We start from the raw sequence: 19,364 nt of genomic DNA, 5'->3' as shown, positions 1-19,364 counted from the left end.
ACACTTGAATAGTCCACTCATAATAATCCACTATTTTTGCTTTATAAAATGAAACATTTATATTAATTTTAATTGAATGAAATAACCTACATATAGGCCTAATTAGATGCGGTTAAGAGGTCAATGCATGGAACGCAGACGGTGGTGCGGGACTATTTTCTATGACGCCGGATTGGCGCACATTCAACAAATCTGATCTAACAAAGTGAATATTCGTCAAGATTGATGTATTGTAACATGCCCACAATGTAGTTACTAACTTCCGATTTGAATATATTTGGCTGTTTTCGCTGCATAACATTTAGAATTTGTCCCTTTTCAGGTTTAGAATAAGTGACTGCTAATGCTAGTTTGCTAACTCCCGTTCGTAGTATCGCTAGCATACAGCTATCGGTGGTGGTAGTAAGTCGTTTTTAACTGTAATGCAGTTGATTGGTGACGATGACATGAACATGTATTGGGGTTGACATCCATACAAGCAGGATACTCCGATTTTTACATCAACAGTGTGAAATACACAAACAATAGCCAAAATGTAGGAGGCGTCTTTTCCCCACACATTTCCATTGTTTTGGTCGAGTTCCATTGACTTCATTACCGCATCTCTAGGAACATACAGAGATGTGTGTTCCTAGCCGCAAATACGACGTTCCTCTCCAATGGTGAAAATCCATATACCAAAATTATAACCCCACCAGTTGCAGTTATTTATAGGTCTCATCAGTCCTTCCAAGAGCTTCATCTAGTGGTATAGTTCTGTCATGACAGAGTAGTCTGTGAATTTTCCAGTGGTGTGAAAAGTACCCAACTGTCATATTTGAGTAAAATTAAAGATATCATAATAGAAAATGACTCTAGTAAGTCACCCAGCAAAATACTACTTGAGTAAAAGTATTTGGTTTTAAATATACTTAAGTATCAAAAGTAAATGTAATTGCTAAATTATAAATAATTTCACATTGTTTATATGAAGCAAACCAGATGGCACAAATGTATTTTGTTATTTTTATTTACAGATAGCCAGGGGCATGCTCCAACACTCGGACATCATTTACAAACGAAGCATTTGTGTTTAGTGAGTCCGCCAGATCAGAGGCAGTAGGGAGGACCAGGGATGTTCTCTTGATAAGTGTGTGAATTGGACAATTTTCCTGACCTGCTAAGCATTCGATATGTAACAAGTACTTTTGGGTGTCATGGAAAATGTATGGAATAAAAAGTACATTCTTTCCTTTAGGAATGTAATGGAGTAAAAGTTGTCAAAAATATCAATATTAAAGTACAGATACCCCCAAAAAACGACTTAAGTAGTACTTTAAAGTATTTTTACTGAAGTACTTTACACCACTGGAATTCCATATTATTATAACATATGTGTCATTAGAATCACTCATTCACTGTATACCTTCACCATAATCACCTCCTCAAGGATCCTCATCACAAGCTCCATGGACTTGTTCTCCTCGGTGGTGGGCAGGGGCAGGATCCTGTAGAGAACATTACGGGCCTCAAAGTAGTCTGTGAGCTGGCAGCCGTAGAGGTTGTAGACGGTCTGGTCCATGACCACGAAGCGCCTGAGGGGCTTGGTGCTGATGCTGTTCCTCAGGGCCTCCAGCTGCTGGGGGTCCCTAATGTGCCCCAGGAGCAGGGTGTCGTTGCTGGGGTCCAGCAGGCCCAGGGACTCAGTCACCTTGTAAGTGAAGACGATAGGGCTGACCACTGTCCAGGAGGTGCCTTGCTCCGTGGTGCTCTCATAGCTGGAACATGTGATGTATTTGTCAGAGTAATTTATGTACAGTACAGTATGTACAGTAAATGTTTAGAGAACAAAGCTGTGTAAACAATGTATCTGATGCTATCTGGACAAAAGGAGTTTGGCATGTCATATACATGGGCTACATATAGTAAGACAGAGCAGCGCTGTTTCGCTCGTTAGTTTCAGCAGAGAGGAAGAGGCCAAGTGAGAGGGCTCTCGACAAACTCTGTCCTGAATAAACCCAATGCGTTTCTATGGGCATAATATGCAGACCTAAGCTTATCGCCTGCATTCCCACCTTCGGGACAACGACTTGCATTGTTAGGGTGGAGATATGAGCATCTCGTCATTATACACAGATCTCTGCTTTCAGCCACATGTGAATTAGAACGGAAAGTTAGCACTGTTCGGATTCTGGCTTTCCCTAAAGTAAATGGATGTTTTGCCAAAATTATATAATTACTCCAGTCAAAAGACTTTACCAGCGAGCTTGATTTAGCCATAGAGGATCATTAGCTTCTTTTTTTTAAATTGCTGTGGATTATCACAAGTGCATAGGCCTATGCCTATTTGGAAAGCCAGCAATTTGGGCAGCGAGCATGGCAATAGGCCTAGCTAATTATTGAGTTGTGGCTGTCAGTGAAAATAATCTAAATGTGTGAAGATAATGTGTCTTGAGTATAATTTAAAATGTTGAGACAAGAAGAAGGGGAGGGGTGTATGGCGAAAATATTCTTAGTAAATGTTCCGTTAATCTCCGTCATTTGGTTACATTAATCTATGTTAATGCCTGTATTACAGTTATTTGCCGTTCTCATTCTCGGAGTGCAAATGTTGTTTAGAGTTCACAACCTGCTACACTTGTGAGAAACAAGTTTTGGTTAATTTCATAACCATCATTTAGGAGTTTTGTCAATTTTTTCATTGTCTTTTGTTTGGAGTGGTCCATGTGAGCAATGAGCATGTGTGTGGTTTCTCTGTCCTGATAACTTTGAGAGAGCGCATGCGCCTCAGCACGCCAACCTGCTGAGTTGATTCAATGTTGCACTTCACTAGCTAGAGCTCAAATCAAGACAGATAGAAAGGGAGGCAGACAGGCGGAGTAGAGAGATTAATGCAATTGAAAGAACCTGCATTTTTATCAGGATAGTTTCTACTGTTTTCATTTGTTGGCTTTAGGCCTATGTATTTTACTTAGTTGAAGATGGAAGTTATAGGCCTACTGCTCTGAGTTCCATGCGCTAATTTCTTTAACCGCGACTGGATCACGGTGTAGGCTATCAATGTGTCCATATGGCAAAGGCTGGTGCTCTTGCATCAGTTGAATTTTAACTGATAGATTTTTATCATTTAAATTAATATTTGTATGATTAACCACGCAACAACAATTTAGAGAAATGAAGACATTAGTATTGAAATGAAACTGTTCCACGAAAAAGCGCATATAAAAATAATCATAACTGACACGCAGATAGGTAGAAATTGGGATAAATTGTAAGCTTCCCCAAACTTGAAACCCACGAGCTGCCTATGGTCTTTATTATAACACCCATGAACAAAATTGGTGCACACAGGAAGTCCCGTGAAAAAAAACCGGGCCGCCTGTAGAAATCAAATGCCCATCCAACTGATTAGTTCTGGTGCCGGCCCTGGATCTCAGGCTTAGTCATACCAAATACTGTAAAAATGGGACCTGATGAGTCTCTGCTTGGCACTCAGTATTAAGGAGACTAGTGTCCTGTCCAGGGGGTGTACTTGTACATCAAGATGCCTCACGCTACAGAAACAGGGGATAGTCTCCTGCTCCTATGAGCTCCTATGAGCCATTCCGAATCGAATCAAGCCAAGCCAAGGCTTGTGCAAGCCCTCTAGGCACAAACGTCCAAAATTCACCATGCCATTGGATTTAGGTTAAAAGTTGGTTTAAAAAAAATATTACATTCCATTACATTGATGATTTTTTGCAAATCCAATCAGTTTTCCCCAAAAAAGTTTTGCCCAGTGGGAGGCTACTTCTTTTTTTTTAACTTAAAGTCAAGCTAGTGAGTCTAAAAAATAATGCTAATATCAAGAAAACTAATTTAGATGTATAAACCGTATAAAATCATTATCCTTTGTATGATGATAATGTGCACAAACCTTATATTTTGCATAACGTTTTAATTTATTTGAATCAATTGCATCCCTTAATTATATTTTAATACAAGTTTTTACTCACATCTTGGCAGCTGATACTCAACCCTTTAAGTTTTTAATGAAATTATTTCCAGTTTTGCGTTTCCATGTGCCCTTGACTTGAACTAAGTGAAACTCGTTCTTCTTTATTACTGCAATATTGTTGCATTCCATTGGCTCTTCCACATGTGTCTTGACAGTGTTTGCAACAACAGACATCTTGATATAGATTTATGTATAGGAAGCTAATGAGTGACCTCTCATTACTCTCTCTGTGTGTGTGTGTGTGTGTGTGTGTGTGTGTGTATATATACAGTGAGGGAAAAACGTATTTGATCCCCTGCTGATTTTGTACGTTTGGCCACTGACAAAGACATGATCAGTCTATAATTTTAATGGTAGGTTTATTTGAACAGTGAGAGACAGAATAACAACACAAAAATCCAGAAAAATGCATGTCAAAAATGTTATGAATTGATTTGCATTTTAATGAGGGAAATAAGTATTTGACCCCTCTGCAAAACATGACTTAGTACTTGGTGGCAAAACCCTTGTTTGCAATCACAGAGGTCAGACGTTTCTTGTAGTTGGCCACCAGGTTTGCACACATCTCAGGAGGGATTTTGTTCCACTCCTCTTTGCAGATCTTCTCCAAGTCATTAAGGTTTCGAGGCTGACGTTTGGCAATTCGAACCTTCAGCTCCCTCCACAGATTTTCTATGGGATTAAGGTCATTCCTCCTCCTCCAAACACGGCGAGTTGAGTTGATGCCAAAGAGCTCGATTTTGGTCTCATCTGACCACAACACTTTCATCCAGTTCTCCTCTGAATCATTCAGATGTTCATTGGCAAACTTCAGACGGGCATGTATATGTGCTTTCTTGAGCAGGGGGACCTTGCGGGTGCTGCAGGATTTCAGTCCTTCACGGTGTAGTGTGTTACCAATTGTTTTCTTGGTGACTATGGTCCCAGCTGCCTTGAGATCATTGACAAGATCCTCCCGTGTAGTTCTGGGCTGATTCCTCACCGTTCTCATGATCATTGCAACTCCATGAGGTGAGATCTTGCATGGAGCCCCAGGCCAAGGGAGACTGACAGGTCTTTTGTGTTTCTTCCATTTGCGAATAATCGCAACAACTGTTGTCACCTTCTCACCAAGCTGCTTGGCGATGGTCTTGTAGCCCATTCCAGCCTTGTGTAGGTCTACAATCTTGTCCCTGACATCATTGGAGAGCTGTTTGGTCATGGCCATGGTGGAGAGTTTGGAATCTGATTGATTGATTGCTTCTGTGGACAGGTGTCTTTTATACAGGTAACAAACTGAGATTAGGAGCACTCCCTTTAAGAGTGTGCTCCTAATCTCAGCTCGTTACCTGTTTAAAAGACACCTGGGAGACAGAAATCTTTCTGATTGAGAGGGGGTCAAATACTTATTTCCCTCATTAAAATGCAAATCAATTTATAACATTTTTGACATGCGTTTTTCTGGATTTGTTTGTTGTTATTCTGTCTCTCACTGTTCAAATAAACCTACCATTAAAATTATAGACTGAACATTTATTTGTCAGTGGACAAACGTAAAAAATCAGCAGGGGATCAAATATTTTTTTCCCTCACTATATATATATATATATATTCGACAGCAGATCACTTCACTTCTACCAAGGGAGGAGCTAGTATTTCCAGTGTGCTTACGAAAGTGTAGCCAAAACCATTGTGTAACACATGCCCCAACATGATCCTTACACAATGTTTGGGAGTGACGCAATGAAACTATAGATTTATGTAAAGAGGGATCCCCCCCCCCCCCTCCAAAATAGTCTCTATAATTATTTAGCCTACATTCTATATGAAAAAAATATGTCAACCTGTTAGAGGTTAACCTGACCAGTTACTGTATACAAGCACATTCAGTTGACCCTTTTTCATCTGGGCGCATCTGGTGAGTTCATGGTGTTCTGTTTGAAGAGTAAATATACATGTAGCATCTTAATTTGAGCCAGTTTGGTACAGCAGGAAAATAAGCCTGCAGCAACAGGAAATGTGAATTATAATTAATTAACATTTTGATACATTTTGAAACATCAGGTTTGACATTTCAAAGTGGAAATTACAAACTTCAGAAGCATTTTTAAATCTCAAATAGAATATGCATTGCAGGAAAGATGTCCAGCAACAGGTTCATCAAATTAAGATCCTACACCTGAAAATAAAGAGTAATAAAACGTGCAGCTGACAACAAAAGCAGATGTCAGTCTCGGATGAGCCAAGATCACAGTTTAAGATCAACCTTTTATGTAGAGTAAATGTATGATAATAGGAAATATGCACCTACTTGAAGTAAGGTATTCATGTCTTTTTGTGTTTGGGCTGGGAATACATTCTATTTTATTATATAATTTGAATGATTTTACATGGTTCATTTGAACTCTTCAGCTCCTCATGACAAAAGTGTAGACATGATGGAAACATAGTATTTTATTTCTTTACACAAGTGGCTTTTTTAACGTGTGGATGCCTGAGATGGACATACAGTAGCGCATGACTTGGTCTTTCGCATACACGTGAAGGTCAGCTCCATTAGACATAGGCTACAGGAGAAAAGCGGCGTTATACGGTTTGCGCCCACGTGATGTCAGTAAAAATACCCTCATGGAGAAAACACTTTTTTGCGAAAGGTTTACACAAAAAGTTTGACACGGATAGACAGATCTGATAGGTCAACGGACACGTGGGCGGAACTACCGTGTGAAAAACTAGCAGCTTATTTAGCGGAGTTTCGTAAACCATCAATCAAAAGCCATTTACACAACTGAAACGGGTTGAAATTCTTCAAATCCATCAAGATTGATGTATTGTAACATGCCCACAATGTAGTTGCTAACGTCCAATTTGAATATATTTGGTTGTTTTCGTTGCATAACATTTAGAATTTGTCCCTTTTCAGGTTTAGAATAAGTGACTGCTAATGCTAGTTTGCTAACACCCGTTCGTAGTAACGCTAGCATACATAATTCAAATCAAATTAAATGTTATTTGTCACATGCGGCGAATACAACGGGTGTAGACCTTACAGGTCAATATTTACTTACAAGCCCTAAACCAACATTGCAGTTTTAAGAAAGAATACCAAAAAAAAATTGAGCAGCAGTAAAATTAACATTAGCGAGGCTATATACAGGGGGTACTGGTACCGAGTCAATGTGCGGGGGCACCGGTTAGTCGAGGTAATAGGGGTAATATTTACATGTAGGTAGAATTATTAAAGTGTCTATACATAGATAATAAACAGAGAGTAGCAGCAGCGTAAAAGAGGGGTGGGGGGCAATGCAAATAGTCTGGGTAGCCATTTGAATAGATGTTCATGAGTCTTATGGCTTGGGCGTAGAAGCTGTTTAGAAGCCTCTTGGACCTAGACTTGGCGCTCCAGTACTGCTTGCCATGCGGTAGCAGAGAGAACGCTCTATGACTAGGGTGGCTGGAGTCTTTGACAATTTTTAGGGCCTTCTTCTGACACCGCCTTGTAAAGTGGTTCTGGATGACAGGAAGCTTGGCCCCAGTTATTTTTATTTTGTAAAAATGTTTTAGTCATTTTGCAGACGCTCTTATCCAGAGCGACTTACAGTGAGTTAGTGCATACATTATTTTTTTATTTTTCATACTGGCCCCCCGTGGGAATCGAACCCACAGCATGCTCTACCAACTGAGCTTACATACCTGCCGGCCATTCCCTCCCCTACCCTGGACGATGCTGGGCCAATTGTGCGCCGCCCCATGGGTCTCCCGGTCGCAGCCGGCTACGACAGAGCCTGGATTCGAACCAGGATCTCTAGTGGCACAGCCAGCACTGCGATGCAGTGCCTTAGACCACTGCGCCACTCGGGAGGGTTATGTACTGGGACACTACCCTCTGTAGTGCCTTGCGGTCGGAGGCCGAGCAGTTGCCATACCAGGCAGTGATGCAAACAGTCAGGATGCTCTCGATGGTGCAGCTGTAGAACCTTTTGAGGATCTGAAGACCCATGCCAAATCTTTTCAGTCTCCTTAGAGGGAATAGGTTTTGTCATGCCCTCTTCACGACTGTCTTGGTGTGCTTGGACCGTGTTAGTTTGTTGGTGATGTGGACACCAAGGAAATTGAAGCTCTCAACCTGCTCCACTACAGCCCCCCACAATCATCTCCTTTGTCTTGATCACGTTGAGGGAGAGGTTGTTGTCCTGGCACCACACGGCCAGGTTTCTGACCTCCTCCCTATAGGCTGTCTCGTCGCTGTCGGTGATCAGGCCTACCACTGTTGTGTCATCGGCAAATGTAATGATGGTGTTGGAGTCGTGCCTGGCCATGCAGTCATGAGTGAACAGGGAGTACAGGAGGGGACTGAGCACGCACCCCTGAGGGGCACCCGTGTTGAGGATCAGCATGGCGGATGTGTTGTTACCTACCCTTACCACCTGGAGGCGGCCCGTCAGGAAGTCCAGGATCCAGTTGCAGAGGGAGGTGTTTAGTCCCAGGGTCCTTAGCTTAGTGATGAGCTTTGAGGCCACTATGGTGTTGAACGCTGAGCTGTAGTCAATTAATAGCATTCTCACATAGGTGTTCCTTTTGTCCAGGTGTGAAAGGGCAGTGTGGAGCGCAATAGAGATTGCATCATCTGTGGATCTGTTGGGGCGATATGTAAATTGGAGTGGGTCTAGGGTTTCTGGGATAATGGTGTTGATGTGAGTCATGACCAGCCTTTCAAAGCACTTCATGGCTACAGACGTGAGTGCTATGGGTCGGTAGTCATTTAGGCAGGTTACCTTAGTGTTCTTGGGCACAGGGACTATGGTGGTCTGCTTGACACATGTTGGTATTACAGACTCAGACAGGGAGAAGTTGAAAATGTCAGTGAAGACACTTGCCAGTTGGTCAGCTTATGCTCGGAGTACACGTCCTGGTAATCCGTCTGGCCCTGCGGCCTTGTGAATGTTGACCTGTTTAAAGGTCTTACTCACATCGGCTACGGAGAGCGTGATCACACAGTCATCCGGAACAGCTGATGCTCTCATGCATGGTTCAGTGTTATTTGCCGCGAAGCGAGCATAGAAGTAATTTAGCTTGTCTGGTAGGCTTGTGTCACTGGGCAGCTCGCGGCTGTGCTTCCCTTTGTAGTCTGTAATAGTTTGCAAGCCCTGCCACGTCCAACGAGCGTCGGAGCCGGTGTAGTACGATTCGATCTTAGTCCTGTATTGATGCTTTGCCTGTTTGATGGTTCGTCTGAGGTTATAGCGGGATTTCTTATAAGCATCCGGGTTAGAGTCCCGCTCCTTGAAAGCGGCAGCACTACCCTTTAGCTCAGTGTGGATGTTGCCTGTAATCCATGGCTTCTGGTTGCACTTATTGATGAAGCCAGTGACTGATGTGGTGTACTCCTCAATGCCTTCGGAAGAATCCCGGAACATATTCCAGTCTGTGCTAGCAAAACAGTCCTGTAGCTTAGCATCTGCTTCATCTGACCACTTTTATATTGACCGAGTCACTGGTGCTTCCTGCTTTAGTTTTTGCTTGTAAGCAGGAATCATGAGGATAGAATTATGGTCAGATTTTCCAAATGGAGGGCAAGGGAGAGTTTCGTTCCCTCTGGTTGCACATTTAACATGCTGGTAGAAATGAGGTAAAACTGATTTGTTTCCCTGCATTAAAGTCCCCGGCCACTAGGAGCGCCACCTCTAGATGAGCGTTTTCCTGTTTGCTTATGGCTGTATAAAGTTAACTGAGTGCGGTCTTAGTGCCAGCATCGGTTTGTGGTGGTAAATGGACAGCTACGAAAAATGTAGATGAAAACTCTCTTGGTAGATAGTGTGGTCTACAGCTTATAATGAGATACTCTACTTCAGGCGAGCAAAACCTCGAGACTTCCTCACGTATCGTGCACCAGCTGTTGTTTACAAATATACATAGACCACCACCCGCCAGCTGTATGTTATTCATGTCATCGTTCAGCCACGACTCTGTGAAACATAAGATATTACAGTTTTTAATGTCCCGTTGGTAGGATATTCGTGCCTGTAGTTCGTCCATTTTATTATCAAGCGATTGTAAGTTGGCCAATAGTATCGATGGCAAAGGCAGATTGCCAACTCGTCACCGGCTCATTAGCAAGCACCCCGATCTCCTTCCACGATATCTCCTTTTCTTTGTACTGCGAATGACGTGGATGAGGGCCCTGTCGGCTGTCTGGAGCAAATCTCTCTCGTCCGACTCATAAAATAAAAATTATGTTGTTCTGATGTCCAGAAGCTCTTATAAGAGAAGGTAGCAGCAACATTTTGTACAAAATAAGTTAAAAACAATGTGAAAAAAACACAAAATAGCACGGTTGGTTAAGAGTCCATAAAACGGCAGCCATCCCCTTAGTCGTTTTTAACTGTAATGCAGTTGATTGGTGACGATGACATGAACATGTATTGGGGTTGACATCCATACAAGCAGTATACGCCGATTTTTACATCAACAGTGTGAAATACACAAACAATAGCCAAAATGTAGGAGGCGTCTTTTCACCACGCATTTCCATTGTTTTGGTCGAGTTCCATTGACTTCATTACCGCATCTCTAGGAACATACAGAGATGTGTGTTCCTAGCCGCAAATACGATGTTCCTCTCCAATGGTGAAAATCCATATACCAAAATTATAACCCCACCAGTTGCAGTTATTTATAGTTCTCATCAGTCCTTCCAAGAGCTCTATGTCCATCTAGTGGTATAGTTCTGTCATGACAGAGTAGTCTGTGAATTTTCCAGTGGTGTGAAAAGTACCCAACTGTCATATTTGAGTAAAATTAAAGATATCATAATAGAAAATGACTCTAGTAAGTCACCCAGCAAAATACTACTTGAGTAAAAGTATTTGTTTTTAAATATACTTAAGTATCAAAAGTAAATGTAATTGCTAAATTATAAATAATTTCACATTGTTTATATGAAGCAAACCAGATGGCACAAATGTATTTTGTTATTTTTATTTACAGATAGCCAGGGGCATGCTCCAACACTCGGACATCATTTACAAACGAAGCATTTGTGTTTAGTGAGTCCGCCAGATCAGAGGCAGTAGGGAGGACCAGGGATGTTCTCTTGATAAGTGTGTGAATTGGACAATTTTCCTGACCTGCTAAGCATTCGATATGTAACAAGTACTTTTGGGTGTCATGGAAAATGCATGGAGTGAAAACTACATTATTTTCTTTAGGAGTGTAGTGGAGTAAAAGTTGTCAAAAATATCAATATTAAAGTACAGATACCCCCAAAAAACAACTTAAGTAGGACTTTAATGTATTTTTACTGAAGTACTTTATACCACTGGAATTCCATATTATTATAACATATGTGTCATTAGAATCACTCCTTCACTGTATACCTTCACCATAATCACCTTTTTCTCCCCCCTCCCTGTCTCACATTTTTCATTAGTATCATCGCCTACTGTACTCATTAGGCCTATACTTTATAGGCTTGTGTACAGTTTTCGTCTTGTGTTCTCTGCAGTCTCTGACACACCGATGGAATTCATGGTGGATTTCTTAACCAAAGCCAAGGAGATAGCAGATAGCAATGCCAACATTCCAGAGGAACTGAGGGTCAACCTACAGAAGGCCCTGGACATAGCGTGTGGTCTAGACGGCTACCTGGAGAAAATGAGTAGCCAGGAAAGTGCACCTCTTGCTGAGCTGTATAAGTGAGTATTTCCCTTGTCTGTCCCACAGACACAGTTCACATGGATGGTTTCTCATGCACATTTCTTACTTAAACTCATATGGATGTGTAGGAAAACAATGGAACACAACTGGGATAAAGTATTCGAGGAGGGCAAGACTCAGTTTCGGCTTCCAAAAGAGTGCATCACTGGGCTTGTGGAAGGTGAGACATCTCTATTGGGTACAGTTGTGTGGATGGTTGGTTAGAGAGATGCATATTTTAAGAAGTGCTAAATATTTGTCTTGATGTTTCATTGGCAGGCCAGACTCTGAAAATGCTGGTCCACATGAGTAAAGCCAAGAGGATCCTAGAGATAGGCATGTTCACAGGGTATGGTGCACTCTCAATGGCTGAAGGACTGCCCCAGGATGGTTCACTTGTTGCCTGTGAGCTTGAGCAATATCTTAAAGAATTTGCTAAGCCCATATTTGACAGGTCTCCACATGGCAAGAAGATAACGGTGAAGATTGGTTCTGCCATGGATAGCTTGAAGGTGACTAACTACATGTTGTGTAACTACATTGATTAAGTTTAGCCTGCAGTGATTACACATGTTGGTCTACTTGATTAATAACCACATCATATAGTTACATGCATATACAATGCAAACCAAATCACTTATGGTAACAAAACTATTTGTTAGTGTAATAAATATGATGAGTATAATAAATAGCCAGTGAGATGTATGTATGCATGTATGCATGTATGCATGTATGCATGTATGCATGTATGCATGTATGTATGCATGTATGCATGCATGCATGCATGCATGCATGCATGCATGCATGCATGCATACATACATACAGTGATGGAAAAAAGTATTTGATCCCCTGCTGATTTTGTACGTTTGCCCACTGACAAAGAAATGATCAGTATATCATTTTAATGGTAGGTTTATTTGAACAGTGAGAGACAGAATAAAAAACAAAAAAATCCAGAAAAACGCATGTCAAAAATGTTAGAAATTGATTTGCATTTTAATGAGGGAAATAAGTATTTGACCCCTCTGCAAAACATGACTTAGTACTTGGTGGCAAAACCCTTGTTGGCAATCACAGAGGTCAGACGTTTCTTGTAGTTGGCCACCAGGTTTGCACACATCTCAGGAGGGATTTTGTTCCACTCCTCTTTGCAGATCTTCTTCAAGTCATTAAGGTTTCGAGGCTGACGTTTGGCAACTCGAACCTTCAGCTCCCTCCACATATTTTCTATGGGATTAAGGTCTGGAGACTGGCTAGGCCACTCCAGCACCTTGATGTGCTTCTTCTTGAGCCACTCCTTTGTTGCCTTGGCCGTGTGTTTTGGGTCATTGTCATGCTGGAATACCCATCCACGACCCATTTTCAATGCCCTGGCTGAGGGAAGGAGGTTCTCACCCAAGATTTGACGGTACATGGCCCTGTCCATCGTCCCTTTGATGCGGTGAAGTTGTCCTGTCCCCTTAGCAGAAAAACACTCCCAAAGCATAATGTTTCCACCTCCATATTTGACGGTGGGGATGGTGTTCTTGGGGTCATAGGCAGCATTCCTCCTCCTCCAAACACGGCGAGTTGAGTTGATGCCAAAGAGCTCGATTTTGGTCTCATCTGACCACAACACTTTCCTCCCAGTTCTCCTCTGAATCATTCAGATGTTCATTGGCAAACTTCAGATGGGCATGTATATGTGCTTTCTTGAGCAGGGGGACCTTGCGGGCGCTGCAGGATTTCAGTCCTTCACGGCGTAGTGTGTTACCAATTGTTTTCTTGGTGACTATGGTCCCAGCTGCCTTGAGATCATTGACAAGATCCTCCTGTGTAGTTCTGGGCTGATTCCTCACCGTTCTCATGATCATTGCAACTCCATGAGGTGAGATCTTGCATGGAGCCCCAGGCAGAGGGAGATTGACAGTTCTTTTATGTTTCTTCCATTTGCGAATAATCGCACCAACTGTTGTCACCTTCTCACCAAGCTGCTTGGCGATGGTCTTGTAGCCCATTCCAGCCTTGTGTAGGTCTACAATCTTGTCCCTGACATCCTTGGAGAGCTCTTTGGTCTTGGCCATGGTGGAGAGTTTGATTGCTTGCTTCTGTGGACAGGTGTCTTTTATACAGGTAACAAGCTGAGATTAGGAGCACTCCCTTTAAGAGTGTGCTCCTAATCTCAGCTCGTTACCTGTATAAAAGACACCTGGGAGCCAGAAATCTTTCTGATTGAGAGGGGGTCAAATACTTATTTCCCTAATTGAAATGAAAATCAATTTATAACATTTTTGACATGTGTTTTTCTGGATTTTGTTGTTGTTATTCTGTCTCTCACTGTTCAAATAAACCTACCATTAAAATTATGGACTGATCATTTCTTTGTCAGTGGCCAAACGTACAAAATCAGCAGGGGATCAAATACTTTTTTCCTTCACTGTAGATACATACATGCATGCATACATGCATACATACAGTACCAGTCAAATGTTTGGACACACCTACTCATTCCAGGGTTTTTCTTTATTTTTAACTATTTTCTAAATTATAGAATAAGAGTGAAGACATCAAAACTATGAAATAACACATGGAATCATGGAGTAACTAAAAAAGTGTTAAATCAAAATATATTTTATATTTGAGGTTCTTCAAATAGCCACCCTTTGCCTTGATGACAGCTTTGCACACTCTTGGCATTCTCTCAACCAGCTTCACCTGGAATGCTTTTCCAACAGTTTTGAAGGAGTTCCCACATATGCTGAGCACTTGTTGGCTGCTTTTCCTTCACTCTCTGGTCCAACTCATCCCAAACCATCTTAATTAGGTTGAGGTTGGGTGATTGTGGAGGCCAGGTCATCTGATGCAGCACTCCATCACTCTCCTTCTTGGTAAAATAGCCCTTAGACAGCCTGGAGGTGTGTTGGGTCATTGTCCTGTTGAAAAACAAATGATAGTCCCACTAAGCCCAAACCAGATGGGATGGCATATTGCTGCAGAATGCTGTGATAGCCATGCTGGTTAAGTGTGCCTTGAATTCTAAATAATTCACAGACAGTGTCACCAGCAAAGCTACCCCACACCATCACATCTCCTCTTCCAAAAATCTCAAATAAGGACAGATTTCCACCAGTCTAATGTCTTTTGCTCATGTTTCTTGGCACAAGCAAGTCTCTTATTATTGGTGTCCTTTAGTAGTGGTTTCTTTGCAGCAATTCGACCATGAAGGCCTGATTCACGCAGTCTCCTCTGAACAGTTGATGTTGAGATGTGTCTGTTACTTGAACTCTGTGAAGCATTTATTTGGGCTGCAATTTCTGAGGCTGGTAACTAATGAACTTATCCTCTGCAGCATTGTTAACTCTGGTTCTTCCATTCCTGTTGCGGTCCTCATGAGAGCCAGTTTCATCATAGCGCTTGATGGTTTTTGCGACTGCACTTGAAGATACTTTCAAAGTTCTTTACATTTTCCGGATTGACTGACCTTCATGTCTTAAAGTAATGATGGACTGTCGTTTCTCTTTGATTATTTGAGCTGTTCTTGACATAATATGGACTTTCTTCTGTATACCCCCCTACCTTGTCACAACACAACTGATTGGCTCAAACCCATTAAGAAGGAAAGAAATTCCACAAATTAACTTTTAACAAGGCACATCTGTTAATTGAAATGCATTCTAGGTGACTACCTCATGAATCTGGTTGAGAGAATGCCAAGAGTGTGCAAAGCTGTTATCAAGGCAAAGAGTGGCTATTTGAAGAATCTCAAATATAAAATATATTTTGATATAACACCTTTTTGGTTGCTACATGATTCCATGTGTGTTATTTCATAGTTTTGATGTCTTCACTATTATTCTACAATGTAATTTTTTTTTTTTTTAATAAAGAAAACCCCTTGAATGAGTAGGTGTGTCCAAACTTTTGACTGGTGCTGTATATATAGCAACCATTACCCCTGTTAATTGAATGACTGGCAGGAGTAAAAGGCTATACACTGTATCAGTATATCAAGCTCATTGACAGTGAATGGTCCAGCTCTCTTTTAATATTGTCTATTTTGAAAGGAATTGGCTGCGGCAGGTGAGCAGTTTGACATGGTCTTCATCGACGCAGACAAGAACAACTACATCAACTACTACAAGTTGATTCTGGACCATAACCTCCTACGGCTGAGTGGTGTGATATGTGTGGATAACTCTCTGTTTAAGGCTAAGGTCTACCTAGAGGACACCGCTGATGAAAACGGATTGGCGCTTCGGGATTTTAACCAGTTTGTGATGAGTGATCCTCGTGTGGAGCAGGTCAGTGGAGAGACATGGCTTGTAATCTGTCTGATTCTTTCTGTGTGTTTTCTCCTGTGTTAATAAAGAAGTGTTTGCTTTTTTAAGGTCATTGTCCCTCTCAGAGATGGCATCAGCATCATCCGCAGAGTACCTATGTCAACAGCATGTGCAGGCACACAGGTAACATAAGACATCCTCAGTCGGAACCACACTTAGGAATTTTCTTGTCAGATTTTACTTTTAGCACTGACACTACCATTGTTGTCATTGACAGCGGTAGTTACTACCATGAGTCAAATGGTGACTTTACAGTGCTTAAAAGTTCATACAGACTTTTTCCCTTCTCACTTATAACTCGTTTGTGTTTGACTTGTCTCAGAGCAAGATAACAGACGATGAGGTATTCCGGGGTTTGAACGGGAGGTCGATCCTGGACCGGATGCGTCTGGACGGCAGGGTGGCCTATGTGACAGGGGCAGGCCAGGGTATAGGCAGGGCGTTCGCACATGCCCTGGGAGAGGCTGGGGCCAAAGTGGCTGTGGTAGACCTGGAACAAGGGAAGGCTGAGGGCGTGGCAGAGGAGCTCACACTGAAAGGTAAGGCTTTGGCATTAGAGCACACCACTATGATTGTTACAATGCTGGATTTTCATATTAACCTTCCATGTACTGCCAGCAGATGGTGCTCTACTGTCAAGGAAATACTGTATATCATGGTTCCCCAATTAGCGGGCCAAGATTTTATTTGGCCCCCCAAGTTTTATTCCCCCCCCCCCCCTGCTTTTGCCCTCAGAACAGGCTCAATTCGTCGGGGGATGGACTCTACAAGGTGTCAAAAGCGTTCCACAGGGATGCTGGCCCATGTTGACTCCAATGTTTCCCACAGTTGTCAAGTTGGCTGGATGTATTTGGGTGGTGGACCATTTTTGATACACATGGGAAACTGTTGAGCGTGAAACCCAGCAGCGTTGCAGTTCTTAACACAAACCGGTGCGCCTGGCACCTACTACCTACCAGACCACGTTCAAAGGCACTTAAATATTTTCTTTCCCATTCACCCTCTGAATGGCACACATACACAATCCATGTCTCAAGGCTTAAATTATTTAACCTGTCTCCTCCCCTCATCTACACTGATTGAAGTGGATTTAACAAGCGACATCAATAAGGGATCATAGCTTTCACCTGGATTCACCTGGTCAGTCTGTCATGGAAAGAGCAGGTGTTCCTAATGTTTTGTACACTCAGTGTATGCGATCGTATACAAACATAAGCAAGGTTTGAAATGATTGCTTTAGTGAAATATTATATCTGTTTGGGCTTCTTGCGGTCAATTTGCAGTCTACAAATTATTTTTAATTATGTTCTGGTCCCCTGACCCTCCGCTCAAGAAAACATATTTTGCATATGAAGACACAAATGAATGATAATATCAATAATTCCAAACTTCAGTCTTTAAAAGGCTAGACATGTTGCCTATTATTGCATTTTAAACAGCCACTACTTTCTAATCCAGGGATAAATTGCATTGCGATTACTGCTGACATCAGCAAATCGGTGGATGTTGAGAGGATGATTGACAGCATTGTGTCCAAATGGGGAGCGATCCAAATAGCATGCAACAACGCAGGGATCAACATGAACTCAGCCAGTGAAGACACCAGTCTGGAAGAGTGGGACCAAACCTTTGATGTCAACTTGAGGGGGACCTTCATGTGTTGTCAGGTGTGTGATTTCTCTGCTGTATTCTGTTGTAAGCCTAGGCCGCCTGTAGGGGGTGCTAGATCTGCACTATCTAGGATTGATGTGCCCAGCCAGTAATACACTCGTGTCCCTCGTGGACCGGCTGAATGCGGTGCGCGACATCCTAAGTTAAAATGGTGGTGGAAAATTGTTTTATTAAGATGGTACACATATTTTTCCAGTTTTTATTTTCAACGGCCCGCCATTAAAGGTAGTTAAAAAGGAAAATGATGCCTTTGCAGCCTGAATGGAGGATGCTTTATGTACGAGCCGGTCCACGGAGGACACAAGTGTATTACCGGTTGGGCACATCAATCCTAGATAGCGCAGATCTAGCGCCCACTATCGGCTGCGGGGCGGCAGGTAGCTTAGTGGGTAAGAGCGTTGTGCCAGTAACCGAAAGGTCGCTGGTTCTAATCCCCGAGCCGACTAGGTGAAAAATCTGTCGATGTGCCCTTAAGCAAGGCACTTAACCCTAATTGCTCCTGTAAGTCGCTCTGGATAAGAGCGTCTGCTAAATGACTAAAATGTAAATGTAGGCTAGCATGCTACTGTAGGCCTGTGTGATCTATTTCATTACTCAGAGGATCATACCAGTGGCGTAGGCCTGTCTGGAAAATGGGAAACATGTACAGTAGTTTGCACTTCAGTTGCATATCTAACAGTTTTGGGTAGGGAATGTTTGACATGTAAGATACACATGGAATATATGATATTTTGAGTTAGGGTCTTTGAGTTAGTATGAATAATAATGAAAAGTGTATAAATAGGGTGTCAGTACTAAAAGTGTGATGAATGTTTCTAATATGTGCCCATTCCCCCTGAATTCTTGCCTCAGGCTGCAGGTCGTGTGATGCTGAAGCAAGGATATGGGAAGATTATTAACACAGCATCCATGGCCAGTCTAATAGGTGAGTGAATATTCTATCTATCCTGTATGTTTCCTTTAGATTTCATCAACGTTTTAGAGGGAGAATGTCTTCTTTTCATCTCCATGTATTGTGAATAAAGTGATGAGTAATGAGATTAGCTTTGTTGCTGCATTGATATGTCTCCTACAGTACACTGAGAAGTACAGTAATGTAATACTCATCACAGTGCTTTTGTGCACCAGAACATAATTGTATACAGTTTGTTTCTATAATGTTGCAAACAGACTTCATTGTGCTTGGTATTCTACGGTCTTGCCATTTCAGTGTATTTTAGTGAACTGAAAATGACAGAGGAGGAAACTTGGTGACCCATTTCTCAGATGCAATCTTATTGTTTAAAAGTATAATTGCTACTACTGCTAATCTTCACCATATAACTGTTTATTCAGGACAATGCTATAGTAATTCATCCACCCACATTATTCTCCCGCTGCAAACAGTTAGTTGTGATTGCTGCTCATCAAGGCAGTTTTGCATCATAATAAACATCCATCTCCTGAGCTCTGGGGAGGAAGTGCCAGGAAGGCAACCTGAGGTCCAACATGTAAAGGGGCTTCCTGTGCAACAACCCTGTCTGCCTTTGTCAAGGGCTGTGTTTAAGCAGCAGAAGATGCTTTTAGAATGCATTGTGAAATTTGAGTTATTCACAGCCCAGTGTAAATCCTCCTACAGGTTCCTCCAGAGGAACAGTAACACTTAATCAGCAATATAGTCAAATCGCCAATAAACTGCTGCACCATATGGGCCTGAGTCCCAACTGCAGGGGCAATCTGAAAA

At 42.1% G+C, this 19,364-nt stretch overlaps 1 protein-coding gene across 3 annotated transcripts in view; it reads left to right on the top strand.

Annotated features, from left to right (window-relative positions):
• LOC311139012 (uncharacterized protein) overlaps positions 1-19,364 on the top strand; it is a 36,202-nt gene that overhangs the window by 546 nt on the left and 16,292 nt on the right. For 2 of the 3 annotated variants that reach the window (XR_014614074.1, XM_084173840.1), the window contains exons 2-9: positions 11,460-11,649; positions 11,740-11,831; positions 11,930-12,162; positions 15,695-15,931; positions 16,019-16,093; positions 16,293-16,509; positions 17,429-17,637; positions 18,494-18,566. Coding sequence is in view for 2 of the 3 variants with exons in the window: in XM_084173840.1 (XP_084029966.1) it covers positions 11,460-11,649; positions 11,740-11,831; positions 11,930-12,162; positions 15,695-15,931; positions 16,019-16,093; positions 16,293-16,509; positions 17,429-17,637; positions 18,494-18,566 (1,326 nt within the window). In the remaining variant the exon portion in view is untranslated. Of the gene's footprint in view, positions 1-6,190; positions 6,277-11,459; positions 11,650-11,739; positions 11,832-11,929; positions 12,163-15,694; positions 15,932-16,018; positions 16,094-16,292; positions 16,510-17,428; positions 17,638-18,493; positions 18,567-19,364 lie in introns of those variants that run through there. The other variant, XM_084173841.1, reaches the window with a different exon arrangement.

This window comes from Coregonus lavaretus, assembly GCF_964263955.1.
Source record: "Coregonus lavaretus genome assembly, chromosome: 12".
NCBI classification, from domain to species: Eukaryota; Metazoa; Chordata; class Actinopteri; order Salmoniformes; family Salmonidae; genus Coregonus; species Coregonus lavaretus.
The sequence above is the reverse complement of the archived record's forward strand: the minus strand, read 5'-3'. Positions and strand labels throughout refer to the sequence as shown.